At 47.1% G+C, this 14,038-nt stretch overlaps 1 protein-coding gene across 1 annotated transcript in view; it reads left to right on the top strand.

Moving 5' to 3' along the window:
* Window positions 1-14,038, top strand: part of LOC129855522 (VWFA and cache domain-containing protein 1) — an 83,410-nt gene that overhangs the window by 50,228 nt on the left and 19,144 nt on the right. Inside the window, exons 5-12 of the mRNA XM_055923281.1 lie at window positions 3,271-3,397; window positions 7,000-7,144; window positions 7,395-7,611; window positions 7,832-7,981; window positions 9,591-9,824; window positions 10,847-10,996; window positions 12,908-13,031; window positions 13,290-13,407. Of these exons, the coding sequence (XP_055779256.1) occupies window positions 3,271-3,397; window positions 7,000-7,144; window positions 7,395-7,611; window positions 7,832-7,981; window positions 9,591-9,824; window positions 10,847-10,996; window positions 12,908-13,031; window positions 13,290-13,407 (1,265 nt within the window). The remainder of the gene's footprint in view (window positions 1-3,270; window positions 3,398-6,999; window positions 7,145-7,394; window positions 7,612-7,831; window positions 7,982-9,590; window positions 9,825-10,846; window positions 10,997-12,907; window positions 13,032-13,289; window positions 13,408-14,038) is intronic.

Here is a 14,038-nt window from a genome sequence, read left to right as displayed (position 1 = left end):
TTACGAACAATTGCCATGACAACAGCAACCCGTAGAAGTGACTATTCCTCACCATATCGTTCAATCTTAAAAGGGAAAGGACCCAGATGGAAATAATGAACTGTGCCTGTTTCACACGTTATTAAACTACTGTGTTCTTTCCTCGCTCCTACGTTCTCTCCCCTCTTTCTCCCGCTCTCTTTCCATCTCTTTTGATTCAAGAATAGTGATTTTGTTTTCTGCGCTGAAAATTCTGACATCAAATTAGGTGTTTCCCCCATGCCCCCTCCCCCCCCGCCCTCGATCTCTGTTCTGCTTCTCCATTCAGTAAGAGGATGTTTTTTTTGTTTTTTTTTAATCATTCTACATTAGGAGGCTTTGTCGAGCTTTGCCCATGTGCCCCCGTTGCACCGCTGTTATCCAATCACTCGAAATCATAACCGGACGTGATTGACGTCCTACGTTTTACCTCGGCACCTGAACGCTCCCAGTCCACATCCACACTCCAAACAAACAACAACGAGCGCTGTGATTGCGGCTAGACTTTCTGTTCGTTTTATGACGTCCGTCCGTTTCATGGCAGAACAGTGCCGACTGTACTGATGCAGCTGCAGCGGTTGCTCGATTTATTTTCGACTCCTAATCCCGCTCTCGCTAATGGTCATTATTTTTTTTGGTCTCGGTGTGGAAACACTGGCAAAGCCAACCGCTCTCTCACACACACTAACCCTCCTGTGTTAGGGCTGTAGAAACTTTTAACAGCCCCTTCTCTTACCTGCCTCCTCGTCTCTCACACCCTCTCCGTCCAAATCCACGGCCGCCCCGCCCCTGAGCAGATTAGGATGATTCATCGTCACCTCCCCGGAGTTTATTATCCCAAGGCAGCCATCAGGAGTTCGCGTTACCACCAGGCCTCCATTTCTCAGGCCGTCTTGACCTCAAGCCTCTGCTACCATCCATCGTCCCCATTTGTCTGCGCCCAGTCTAAACAAGCAGGGGGAGGGAGGGTGGGAGAGGAGGAGGAATAGGCAGATTATCCGGAGGAGGACGGAGAGGATGGTTAGGAGCGAGAAGAGGAGAACGACTGTAATGGAGGAAAGGGAGGCAAAGAGAAAGAAACGTCAGATTATCCAGGGAAGGAGAGCGAGAAATGACTGGGGGAGCAAGAGAAGTGAGTGAATAAACGAGGGTGGAAAGAGTGAGAGATGGCACCGGTTGTAGTAAATACGAAGAAGGTGTCGGGTGAAGTTTCACATCTGTTTTTCCCTGGGACTCGTCCTTTCCTGCTGGTTCTTGTTCTCCTCATCTCCTCTGACACACCGGCGCCTTTCTCGGTCGCGGTTCCCACGTCGCTCCGGGCACCGGTTTGACTCGAGTGAGGTTCGTTTTCCACCCCTGCCCAGTGGACACATTAACCCCTCTGCACTTAGCCAAAGTGTTAGTGAGCGGCGAGGAGGGAAGCTGGGAATGGGAAGTGTGATTGAGTAATGAGCGCGGATGGAGGGGGTTAGAGGAAGCGGCGCTCCCTCAGCCTGTCGTCTATGTGGTTCTAGTGTTTCCTAAACACTGGTGGCGGGATTAAGCGCTGGCAGCCTAGCCGATGTATACATGCTCTTTATAGACTGTCAACATCCCAAGTGGTTCCTGTTTATACCAGGCCTGGAGATGGATGAAGTGGCCTAGAGCGCAGATGTATGGCAAGCTAGCACGCCTCTGCTCAATAACCGCCGCCGTAGGAAGTCCTAGCGTGCCGCTAACCCATATCCATTCCTGTGTTGTAGTGGAGAGTGTAGTGTCTCTATATCGGGTACTGTGTGTACATGCTGTTGACTCTGTACGGTTAGTGTTGTAGCTAGCTCTGACATGCATGTCTTTTCTAAGGTAGCGCGGCTAAATACTTTCAACGGTGACGTCGTGTTTGCTATTATCTATCTTAAAGGGCTTACTTTACACACGCACACGTTTTTTGTTGACACGGGCAGTGGTGTAAAAAGGACCCAATTTTCATACTTGAGTAAAAGTAAAGATTCCTTAATAGAAAATGCTCAAGTAAAAGTGAAAGTCACCCAGTAAAATACTGAGTACAAGTCTAAAAGTATTTGGTTTTAAATATACTTAAGTATCAAAAGTAAATGTAATTGATAAAATGTACTTAAGTATCAAAAGTAAAAGTGTAAATAATTTCAAATTTCTTATATTAGGCAAACTTTCTTGTTTTTAAATGTGAGGATAGCCAGGGGTACACTCCAACACTCAGACATAACGAGTACTTTTAGATGTCAGGGAAAATGTATAGAGTAAAAATGACAATTTTCTTTAGGAATGTAGTAAAAAAAAAAAAAAAGTAGAGTACAGATACCAAAAAAAAACTACGTAAGTAGTACTTGAAAGTATTTTTTACTTAAGTACTTTACACCACTGGACACGGTTTCAGGAATCTGGCTCTATTTGTTTCCCCCGCTCTCTCCTCCTACTTTTCTCTCCTTCTCCCCCCCCCCCCCCCTCCACAGAGAGGAAGCTGCAGGGTTTGTGATCTGATCTCTCTGAAGATTCCGCCGTCTCCTCTGACCCAATAAGTCTGTTTGTTTAGACATCTACTTTGGCCCAGTTCCCTGGCAGACGCTGCCGTTATATCAGCCTGCAGTGCAGTAACGTAACGAACCACTAGCCGTTACTATGTCCGCCTTTATCTGTTGCGATTTGGAATTCTTACATTCTCTTTATCTATTTAAAATCACTTTTTGTTGATGCTCTGAGAGAAGGTGTTGGCTTAAAATAGCTAGGCCTTGTGTCGTCGTGTGTTGCATGCCAACGGCACCTTGTATAACTACTAAGAGCACACACTATAGTGAAACTATTACAATCCGTCTCGGTTATACGGCAGGAATAAGCAGTTTAGTCTGCTATCCAGTGGGACACACGCACCCTGGGAATGTGAGTTTATGCAGGGCCTTATAGGATGTGAGCTCGCTCTCATCTTTCACACACAGACTAGAGGAGATATGGAAAGTTTTGCCATCTACCAGTGGGCTCTGACAGGTGTCTGAGAGACCAGAATGAACCCCCCCCCCCCCCCCTGTAGGGTAATTAGTTTTAAAGAGTGGGTGAAGGAGAGCAAAATGATAGCCATGTAGGGAGCTCTTTTCTTTTTTCCGCAATCCTTCATCTCCCAGAATTCCCTCCAATTTTGTACTGTATCAACCCTACCGCTCTCTCGGGATCTCTTGAGTATTAATCCCGCCTACCGTTTTACAGAACTGACCTCGCCCTCTGCTCCTCTCTCCTCTGTAGTGTTGGCAGATAACCTGAAGTCCAACCCGGGCATCAAGTGGCAGTACTTCAGCTCAGAGGAGGGCATCTTCACCGTGTTCCCCGCCCACAAGTTCCACTGCAAGGGCAACTACGAGCACCGCAGCAGGTAATGTCACGTTAGCAGAGCAGCAACACTATCACACAGCCTCACTCGGAGAACCAGTACAGTCAACTAGCCCAAAACACACAGGCAAGAATGGAGTCGTCATTGTAACAGTAAATCATCACTTCCTCACACATTTTTAAGTTTTGCGTGGCCACATCAAGATATTGCTCTTGACTCTCCAAGATGGCCACGTCCTAGGCAAAGAGGAACAGACAACCAGTATTCTTCTATTCCACCTCCTCCCTCTCCTTTGTTCCTGTGTGGCGCAGTGAAGAGGACATGTAAATAGTATTTATCCTCTGCTCTTGGGTTGTTGGGGTTTCCTCTCCTCTCTGAGACAGACAGACTCCCTGACCACACATGCCCTTGATGCCCCTGGCAGGAATGTGTTCTGAGACCAGTGAAGACCACTGGAATCTCTCACCAACTGTTGTGGTTTCTCTGGCTTAGCTTGGTGAAAGACATCTCTCTCTTCTCTCTCGCGTCTCTGTCGGTGTCTCTCTCTCTCTCTCTCTCTCTCTCTCTCTCTCTCTCTCTCTCTCTCTCTCTCTCTCTCTCTCACCAAATACTCAAAGGCCAGTGTCTCGCAACCAGCCAGCTGGCGTTCAGCGATGAGAAAAATGATGTCGCCCTCACCCTGGCTGGCTACAAAGACAAATGTGGACTCAAGACTAGAACCACCAAGACTGTCCTTCTGACCGTTTTTTACATTTTGTCATTTCAATTTCTTAATTTCAATAAAAACCTTGGACCCCTGACTTTTCCGAAATACGTGTATTTTACACTCTAGTAATACTTTGAGATAAATACCATAAAGACATTCTGATCATTCCTACCTAAAAGCACCATGACGGTCAAAATGACATATGCATATTTAACAGTAGAATAGCAGGGCCTCGACGAGTACCAATAGCAGCCAATCTAACATTTTAATATACACAATCGCAAAGAAATCCATTCATATTTTGTTTAGAACGGTCATAAAATACTATTTATTTCAAAAGAACAAAAGAGCTTGTTTTTGAGTTTTATTTATCTGTACTTAATTGCCAGGGCTTTATGGCTTTGCCATTCCAGTGAAATCAACTTGTTAATTTAGCAGACATCACGTGGTTATATTCCCCTGCCCTACTACTGTCAACACACACATATTTTACAGTAAGAATATAATGGAATATAACAGAATTAAATAGAAAGGCTATTGCTGATTGTCGCCAGTACTCGAACGAGGAACTCGCCGAGCCGCGTTTATTCCAGGAAAAAGTCATATTCTGAAACCGAGCCCATCCTCACAATTTTGAGAGCTGTTTGGGAGAGCAAGGTGAATTCGTTTACCTTAGAATCTGCTCTTTCCTATAGGCTATTGCAATCGTTCCCTTCGCCAATGCACGCTGCGCTGGTCATCAGTCTCTTCATTCTCAATTTGACAATAGCTCATCTTGTCACCCATTAGACTATTGTCAATTTAGATGGTACAATGATTCCCTACGCAAGTGTTTGCTGAAATTGGGGAAACATTTGAAATCTTAGCTGGGATTTGACAGTTTTAGCATCCAGGGTGTTTTCTACTGCCCAAGTCTGCCGTTGTTGATTCTGCTTGGGAGGAGATGACCAGCCCTCTGAGTGACGCTGATGGAAAAGAGGGAGGGTGCAGCGTTCCCATTTGACCATAGAAGACGGACGGACTGTCTTTTGTTGTCAAAAAGGAAGGCCACGTCTATTATTATACAGTATGTGTGAAATTAGTCTCAATATAGTTCAGGTGTAGTTTGGATGCGCCATTAGCTAGGTAGGCAACTGTGGTCTTAAAGTCCGAAAATACACTTGTCTTATTTGAGTATTTACAGTGTATGCGCTTCTGGATCTATCAATACGTTTTCTGACTGATTACAATTTACAATGGGGCTTATGACCTATTGTAACCATAATACATGCATTCATTTAGAAATGTGTAATTTATTCTGGAATATTTACCCAATTTAAATATCAATGGTCAGAATGACTGGCACGAACACAAACGTCCCCTTTCACCTTCCGGTGCCTTCTAGTGCTGTGCTACCACACTGATCAATACGAGACACAAAACCAACCAAACAACGCAGCTTGGAATGCTGCTAGACTCTAATACAGAGGTTTCAAAGATACATCAAATGACTAAAACCAAATCGAAACCTGTGTAGAAATAATGGACTAACATTCATACAGTTTCTTGACTATGTCCAACTCGCTAACAATCCCTTAAATGAAAGCTAGTCAGGGAGCATTGAAAATTCCAAAAACAACGGATAAGGGACATTTTGTTTTGCTAATTTTGACAGCTAGGAAATATAACCAATTTTCTGTTTGGCCCTCCGAACCTCATCGACTACCCTGCCTGCTCTAATGTTAACCAGATGATTTTGGTCACTTCAGTCACACCCATAGCCGTCTCCTTTTATAGACTTATTTAGTCCTAAACAGGGGTTTTGGCACTAGGAGTTTTACAAAGGGCAGTGGTGTTGGTTAGTTAGATCTTAAAGGGGTTACATGTGAAATGCAGCCCCCTCTTGGAAACGAGGCGATTTGCAACAGCACTTAGGCTGAATTCGAACACCTCTTCGTCCCTCTCCTGGATTTACCCCCCCCCCCCCCCCCCCTAAAGTTTTGCTTGAGTATCTTTTTTACTTTTGATTTTGTACACCAGCTTCAAACAGCTGAAAATGCAATGTTGTTGGTCATTGAAAAGATATGCCACAGAGATTTTAGCTGGTATAAGGGTTCCCTACGCAAGCGTTTGCTTGATTTGTCCCAAACTGCAATTTTAGCATCCAGGGTGTTTTCTACTGCCCACGTCTGCCGTTGTTGATTCTGCTTGGGAGGAGATGACCAGCCCTCTGAGTGACGCTGATGGAAAAGAGGGAGGGTGCAGCGTTCCCATTTGACCATAGAAGACGGACGGACTGTCTTTTGTTGTCAAAAAGGAAGGCTGCATAATCAGAATACGATTTTGTATGGGCCCAAAAACGCACACACCATCAAAATAAAAACGGGAAAACACTATCATTCCACTATTACTGCAGATATAGTATGGACATTTTCAGCAATTACAATGCAAAAAAAATCGACATGTAGCTTATTTTAATAGGAAAAGAAAACCGATTACTGTTGTTCACTTCAACTTTCGACTAGGTTTGTCCGACACAAACGGGTTTGGCAATAGGATCTTGACAAAGGGTGGTGATGGTTGGAAAAGCGTTGGCGGTGCCTCCCAAAAGCAACAGTAGTCCTGGGAAAGGGGATCTCTTGTGAAAACAGTGTGTGGAGGGCTCAGGGCAGCCGGAGGTAGAGGGGACAGCCCTGGGAACTTTCAGTTCAGCTCAGGCCACCATGAAGCAGTGGGGAGATAAGAGCGGGGATAGGGTTACCAGCCTGGGGGCAGACGATGGGAGAATGTTGTCCGGTGTCAATAAACCGCCATTCTAAACAGATTACTGTGTTTGTGTATGTTTTTGAGTGGGATTGTGTTGAGCGTATGTGTTAGATTTGTGTGTACGGGTATGTGTGGTTGTGTGTGTGTGTGTGTACCATGTGTGTCCTCATCACGTATCTGTGTGTTCTCGCAGGCCAGTGTACGTGTCGGCGGTGCGGCCCCAATCGAAACACATTGTGGTGATCATCGATCACGGCGTGACCATTACAGACACGCAGCTGCAGATCGCCAGAGACGCTGCGCTCGTCGTCCTCAGCTCCGTAGACGAACATGACAAGGTGAGGAGTACTCTTCTGATTTAATTACCCATCCCTAATTTACTGCCCTGCCCCAATTCCCCTTCACCCCCCCCCCCCCCCCTCGCCCCCATTTTATCCCCCGACAAGTCATCCATATTCGTTCTCCTCCCTCTGAAGCGAAGAACTACGTATGCCCAGGGATGACAATCTTGATCCCACCCTTTGTCGTTTGAATGCATCTGCGATAAGGCTAAAAGGGAGTGTCCGTCTTTGTTTCCCTCTCCCCCAGGTCTCGATCCTGTCCTCAGCGGAGGTGGTGCGGTCCTGTTCTCTGGACCCGTGCTATAAGAGCTACCTGTCTCCTGCCACCAGCGAGACCAAGAGGAAGATGAGCACCTTCGTCAACAACCTCAAGGCTTCCGACAACCCTACCCTGCATGCACTGGGCTTCCAAAAGGCCTTCCAGCTGCTCCGGAACACCAGCAACATCACCCGCCAACTCACCAGTAAGAACAGGGCACCATGGGAAATGCGGTCTTTAGCACTGGCCACTGAGGCTTGTTCTATAGGAAATGGCAACTTGTTATTTTTCAACACTTGTGTCAATGTATTTGTGTATTTATTTAATGGTTGAAATAAATGTGACTCGAGAAAGGATTTGTGAGTTGAAGGGTTCATGAACAAGGAAGTGTGTAATTCGTTTTTTTTTGTGTGTGTTCCTGTCAGATACGGACATGGTGATCATCTACCTGTCGTCTGGCATCACGTCCCGAGACGCGTCGGAGCACGAGAAGAGGGACACCCTGCGCGTGGTCAAAGAGGAGAACCGCCACCTCAACAACTCAGTCATGATCCTCACCTACGCCCTCATGAACGGTAGGAGCCCTCCACCACACGCGGTTGGTCTGTGGTCAAAATCACCCTCGACCCCACGCGCGCTGGTCTTTGGTCAGAAATCGCATTGAGATTCGCTCCATCAAGAGAAAAGGAAAGGTCATGGTTATGGCTGAAAGTGTCACGGGGGGTTTTACAATTGGAATTCAGAATCCAGTATGTTTTGTAATGTGACTAATGCTGTACCAGTCATGATCCGTAGTGGATGTGTTTGTGTCATGGGTAGTATTGCTGGACCTACCCAGCCACCTGGATGGGGGAGGAGGAAGGTGTGAGAGGGGTGGGGGGGGGGGGGGTTGGGATGGATGTGTCATATGTGAAGGGGGATGGGGGGAGTGTGGACTCAAGAGGTGCTCAGGAACCTCAAAGGGCTTTTTGTTTTCTGCAGTGTGTCTGTGATGTATCCCCCTCCCCCCTCTCTATTGTCCCTCTCTTTTACCCGTCTCGCCTCCCTCCCTTTCTCCTCATCCTTCAGTCCACGTCCGACACAGAGAGACCCCTCCACAGGGCCTGCATTAGTCTGGAATTAGCACAAATACTTTTTTTTTCACGGGGAAATTAAAACGAGAGACTCGGAGAGAGCCTCGAGTCTAAAGACTTCAAAGGGAGAGTGTGTGTGTGACAGTCAAGCGTTGCTTGTTTAAAAGGGTCGGTGATGAAAAGGATTCAGAAATATACAATCATGCTAAGTTGAGTAGCTTTGTATCCAGAAAGCTCTTGTTTGTGTACCGCAGGCGATTGTAATCAGTCGATAGAGGCCCGCGTGTGTCCAGATGTGAGCTGTTGATTGTTAAAAGGTCAACGGTCTTTTCTCCTACATCAACTCTGATGTTTGAACTTAGTGCGTGCGTGTGTCGACGTGATGCTAGAACTAGAAGGGCCAAATGGCTGGAGCGGGAAATCTTGAGGAATGGGCTGTTAATGCTCTGTAGCTGTCTAATAATACTTTCCAGTCTCTCCTGCCAGATTGTGGATCACGGACCGACTCAATCTCTCAAATGCCCTGTCAGATATGGAAGAGGAAAAAAAACAGGAGAATGATTTATGCTTTTAACATTAACCAGTGAAATCAGCCACAGATTCTTTCATGGAGTTTTGCAGAGAACGCCAAACGTCCGTCTACAACGAAGCTGGCTCTGATGTCCAGTTTGACCCTGCGGTCCACATATGCCTGGCTGTATTGACTTGAAGCCTTTCACATTCCCATGTGTCTTATCATCTGATCAGACCAGGGCCCTAAGCATAAGGCTTGACCCCCCCTCTTTAATCCAATCGGTGATATGGCTGGCATGCATGCGTTCCACATTAAACCCTGTCAAATGTGCCCAGTGACAGCTGTCGGGCCAGCCATGTTGGAGAGGTCGTTCTAGTCTGTCCTCTATGATAAAGGAATATGCTGGGGGACTTATGCGTGCTTTTCCTACGTTGACGTCAATACATTCAGGAGGATCTCCTAGGCGGCTGCTTTATGCCCCCCAGTGAGAACGATCGGGATGACTGAGTAGGCGTGTCAGTGTATCAACGAATCGTATTGCTTTGAGTCATGAAGCCGCAAAAATGATAACAAATCTCTCTCTCCCCTCCTCCACAGAGGGTGTGACCGGTCTGAAGGAGCTAGCGTTCCTGCGCGACCTTGCGGAGCAGAACTCGCTGAAGTACGGCGTGCCCGACCGCTCGGCGCTGCCGGTGGTGAAGGGGAGCATGATGGTCCTGAACCAGCTCAGTAACCTGGAGACCACCGTGGGACGCTTCTACATCAACCTGCCCAACCGCATGATCGACCTGGCCCGCTTCAGCCTGTCCTACCAGGACGCCATGGGAGACGGTGGGTTAGCAACTGGTCCTAGATCAGTTTGTTTTAGTGGCTCACAGTTAACGTTTGGTTTATAAAATCTGACCCCAAGCGCATGATTGACTTTGTCCGCTTCAGCTAGCCGTACCAGGAGCCCATAGGAGACTGTGGGTTTATATACTGATCCAGGGCCAGTCTTACTGTTAGGGTCATTATGGTTAAGGTTAGAGCTAGGGTACAGTGATCTGATCCTAAATCAGTGTTAACAAATATACGCTAGGCCAGTTCTGCTTTGGCCTGCCCTTCCAGGACCCTATGGGAGACTGTAGGTTTATATACTGATCCAGGGCCAGTCTTACTGTTAGGGTCATTATGGTTAAGGTTAGAGCTAGGGTACAGTGATCTGATCCTAAATCAGTGTTAACAAATATACGCTAGGCCAGTTCTGCTTTGGCCTGCCCTTCCAGGACCCTATGGGAGACTGTAGGTTTATATACTGATCCAGGGCCAGTCTTACTGTTAGGGTCATTATGGTTAAGGTTAGAGCTAGGGTACAGTGATCTGATGCTAAATCAGTGTTAATAAATATATGCTAGGCCTGTTCTGCTTTTGCCTGCCCTACCAGGAGCCCACTGTGGGTTTATATACTGATCCAGGGCCAGTCTTACTGCTAGGGTCATTATGGTTAAGGTTAGAGCTAGGGTACAGTGATCTGATGCTAAATCAGTGTTAACAAATATATATGCTAGACCAGTTCTGTTTTGGCCTGCCCTACCAGGACCCCATGGGAGACGGGGGTTCCTAACAACTGGTCCTGTGCCAGTTTCTGTTAAGTTAAATCAAGAAAATGGCGGTTGTAATTTTTTAGGTTATAGTTGGGACCTAAAAACTGGTCTGGGACCAGATGTGCTCTTACGTGCACATAATGGAACTATGGTACAGAGAGCTGCTGATCAGTGGTAAAGAAGGATTTATGAACAGAATCGGATAGATTTTCGGCTCAGTGAAAAACAATCAGTGCGGTTGTTTAACTACCTGTGTCTTCCACCCTGCAGGTTTCATCATGACGGCGAGCCGGCCATGTTACTTTGGCAACCTGTTGCTAGGCGTGGTGGGAGTAGACGTGAACCTGGCCTACATTCTCGAGGACGTCACCTACCACCAGGATTCCTTGGCCTCCTACACCTTCCTCATAGACAACAAAGGTACCATACCTATCTCTCCTTCTGTTCTACTGACATTTTACTTTATGTTCGTGTTCTTGTCTTTTATTATTTCTTGTTTCGTTTTGTCGGGCGACGAATACCCCTTACGTACGACTAATAAAACACGAAGCTCTTTCCTGTGTGTGCTCACAACTTCTGCATAGGCTCAGAAAAACCTGGTATGTAGTTAATACAACTCCTACTGGAGCAATTATTCTCACGGAGAACAGGTTCCATTGGCAAGTCCCGTCTCAGCCCTCTAGTCATCCCAGGACAGACGGCAGTGGCTCTTCAGAGCCCTGACCGACTGGGAGGTCCAGTAGAAATATGAAAGTGGCACGGCCGCCGGGTCTGAGTGAGGCAGGTCAGCAGGCCTGAGAGGGAAAGTCATTAAGTTTACACCCCATTAGGGGAACTACCTGGCTGTGACACACGGCCAGACTGACAGACCCACTGACAGGCCGTGAGGTGACATCACCAGGGCAGGGCTGTCCAGGGTAACAGTGGTTCTGTTCACACACAGAGAGAGACTGAGTCAGGGGCGAGAGGTGGAGTTTTGGCTCGCTACTTCTCTGCCACTCATTTTAGGCTTGCCTTTTAGAGAGGCTTAGTGTCACCAAAGGCTGCATTTAAGAGGTCGTTTTTGCGAATGCTTTTCAAATAAAGGAGGAGGTTTCCTTGGCTGGCCAGGGAAGGTTAGGTTTTTGTAAACAATCTGAATGGCTGGCAGTATTGTTATTGTAATGGGTATGTTGTCAGATGACGGCTTGTTGCAGCATGGTACTTATTACACTGTCATTCGATGAACAAACCGCGATTTAATGAAGCTATTAAAGTTGTTAGGTGTGTTCTGACTAATAGGCCACTCAATTAGACAGAAGGTAGACAGTTCAGTGGAGAGTAGAATGATGCTGTAATGTTAATTGACTGTTATAGTGTGGAGGTAATGAGGTCAGAGATGAGTGTTTCTCCTCTCCCCCCCCCCCCTCTCTCCTTCATCTCTCCCCCTCCTTCATCTCTCATTCTCTCTCCCCCTCTCCATCTCTTTCTCCGCCTCCATCTCTTTCTCTCCCCCTCTTTCATCTGTCTCTCTCTCTCCCCCTCTCTTTCATCTGTCTCTCTCTCGCACTCTCTTTCATCTGTGTCTCTCTCTAGCCATCTCTTTCATCTGTGTCTCTCTCTAGCCCTCTCTTTCATCTGTCTCTCTCTCTAGCCCTCTCTTTCATCTGTGTCTCTCTAGCCCTCTCTTTCATCTGTGTCTCTCTCTAGCCCTCTCTTTCATCTGTGTCTCTCTCTAGCCCTCTCTTTCATCTGTGTCTCTCTCTAGCCCTCTCTTTCATCTCTCTCTCTCCCCCTCTCCTTCATTTCTCTCTCCCCCTCTCCTTCATTTCTCTCTCCCCCTCTCCTTCATTTCTCTCTCCCCCTCTCCTTCATTTCTCTCTCCCCCTCTCCTTCATTTCTCTCTCCCCCGCTCCTTCATTTCTCTCTCCCCCGCTCCTTCATTTCTCTCTCCCCCTCTCCTTCATTTCTCTCTCCCCCTCTCCTTCATTTCTCTCTGTGTCTGTGTCTCTGTCTGTCAGAGAGAACCTGCTCCCTCCGGCTGGCTGCTAGAAACAGACAGCCGTAGAACTGGCACTGGGCCAAGCCGTTTGTTTACCCTCATTAAAGTACAACCCCTCCCCCCCCATTCCCTCCTCCCTCGTAAGGGCTCTCACTCTTCCATAGCTTACTGTTACTGCTGCTCTGAGCTCACTGGTGCCTGCCTGGAGAATGGTTAGGGACCACAGCAGTAGGGGAGGTTTGGCCTTGCCGTGCCCAGGGAGTAGTAAGCTTGCCCCTGGGGTAAGGTGTGGTTCGATCCTGTGAAGATCCCCTGACACCGCTGTTCTGCTGTTGTTTTTGGTTACCCAGGTTACACCCTGATGCACCCGTCCCTCACACGGCCCTACCTGATGACCGAGCCTCCGCTGCACACTGACATCATCCACTATGAAAACATCCCAGGGTTCCCCGTAGTGCGGGACAACATACTCCGGTGAGTTAAGGTTTAGGGGTCTACGACCGAGAGGTGCGGTTTCACCAGTTTTGTGTAGATGCTGGGAACTCGAGGTGGGCTACTAAGGTAGTTGGATGCCTTTTCATCCGCTCTCTGTTATAGCAATCTTTATTTACATATTGTAATCTGAGGCGTTTTTTTTGTTGAACGGACTGCAATTCACGCTCGGTGTTATCGTACGGACAGCGTTAATTGTTGTTGCTAACGCTAACCCTCCTGCTCCCTGTGTCGCTCCAGTCTGCCGCTGGGCAGTCAGGTGATAGCTGTGCCAACCAACTCCTCTCTGTCCTGGCACACCAACCGGCTACGAGACCCCAGCAGGGAGGCCTACAACGTCAGCTACGCATGGAAACTGGTACGAGGGCACTGCCGTCGCTCGCCGCCCGTCTCCGTTTAACTCTGACTCCGTATATCTCCTCTCTAGAGCTCTCTTTTCTCTTTCTCTCCCCTCTGTCCCTCTCTCTCTTTCTTTCCCCTCTCTTTCTTTTTTCTCCCCTCTCAATAATAGAGCAAGCCAACAATGCAATGCTGCGTCTTTGTTTTCTTTTCCTCCAGCTCCAATTAGCAGAATTTTCATCTTAATAGTGGCCTTTTTTTATTTTATTACTTGGCCCAAGCATTAGAGGGGCAATTGCAGTGTTATGGACATTACGTTGCAAAATCACAACTTTAATGCCTCACAGAATGGACAAACAACATATAAATGAAACTCTTGATGTCTTTAGTAACCCTTGGGCGGAGTGTATACCCAAGAAAGCGGACTTCTAAATATTGGCATGTTGGAGAAATACAGAAAATAAGAGAGGTTATGGATGTTACATGAAATTGACATGCTTTTTGGGGAGACTGAATATATTAGCAGAGGTCTGTTTAGTTTGTAAGTCGTAGGTCAAAACATGGATAGCCGTTTCGAAGGAAAGGCTTGGCTGAACACAAAAATGATCATTTTGAAAATATTATTTCCATTATTACTTTCGAGTCTATCC

Source organism: Salvelinus fontinalis, chromosome 5, assembly GCF_029448725.1.
Source record: "Salvelinus fontinalis isolate EN_2023a chromosome 5, ASM2944872v1, whole genome shotgun sequence".
NCBI classification, from domain to species: domain Eukaryota; kingdom Metazoa; phylum Chordata; class Actinopteri; order Salmoniformes; family Salmonidae; genus Salvelinus; species Salvelinus fontinalis.
Note: the sequence above shows the minus strand (reverse complement) of the source record. Positions and strands in the feature narration are given on the sequence as shown.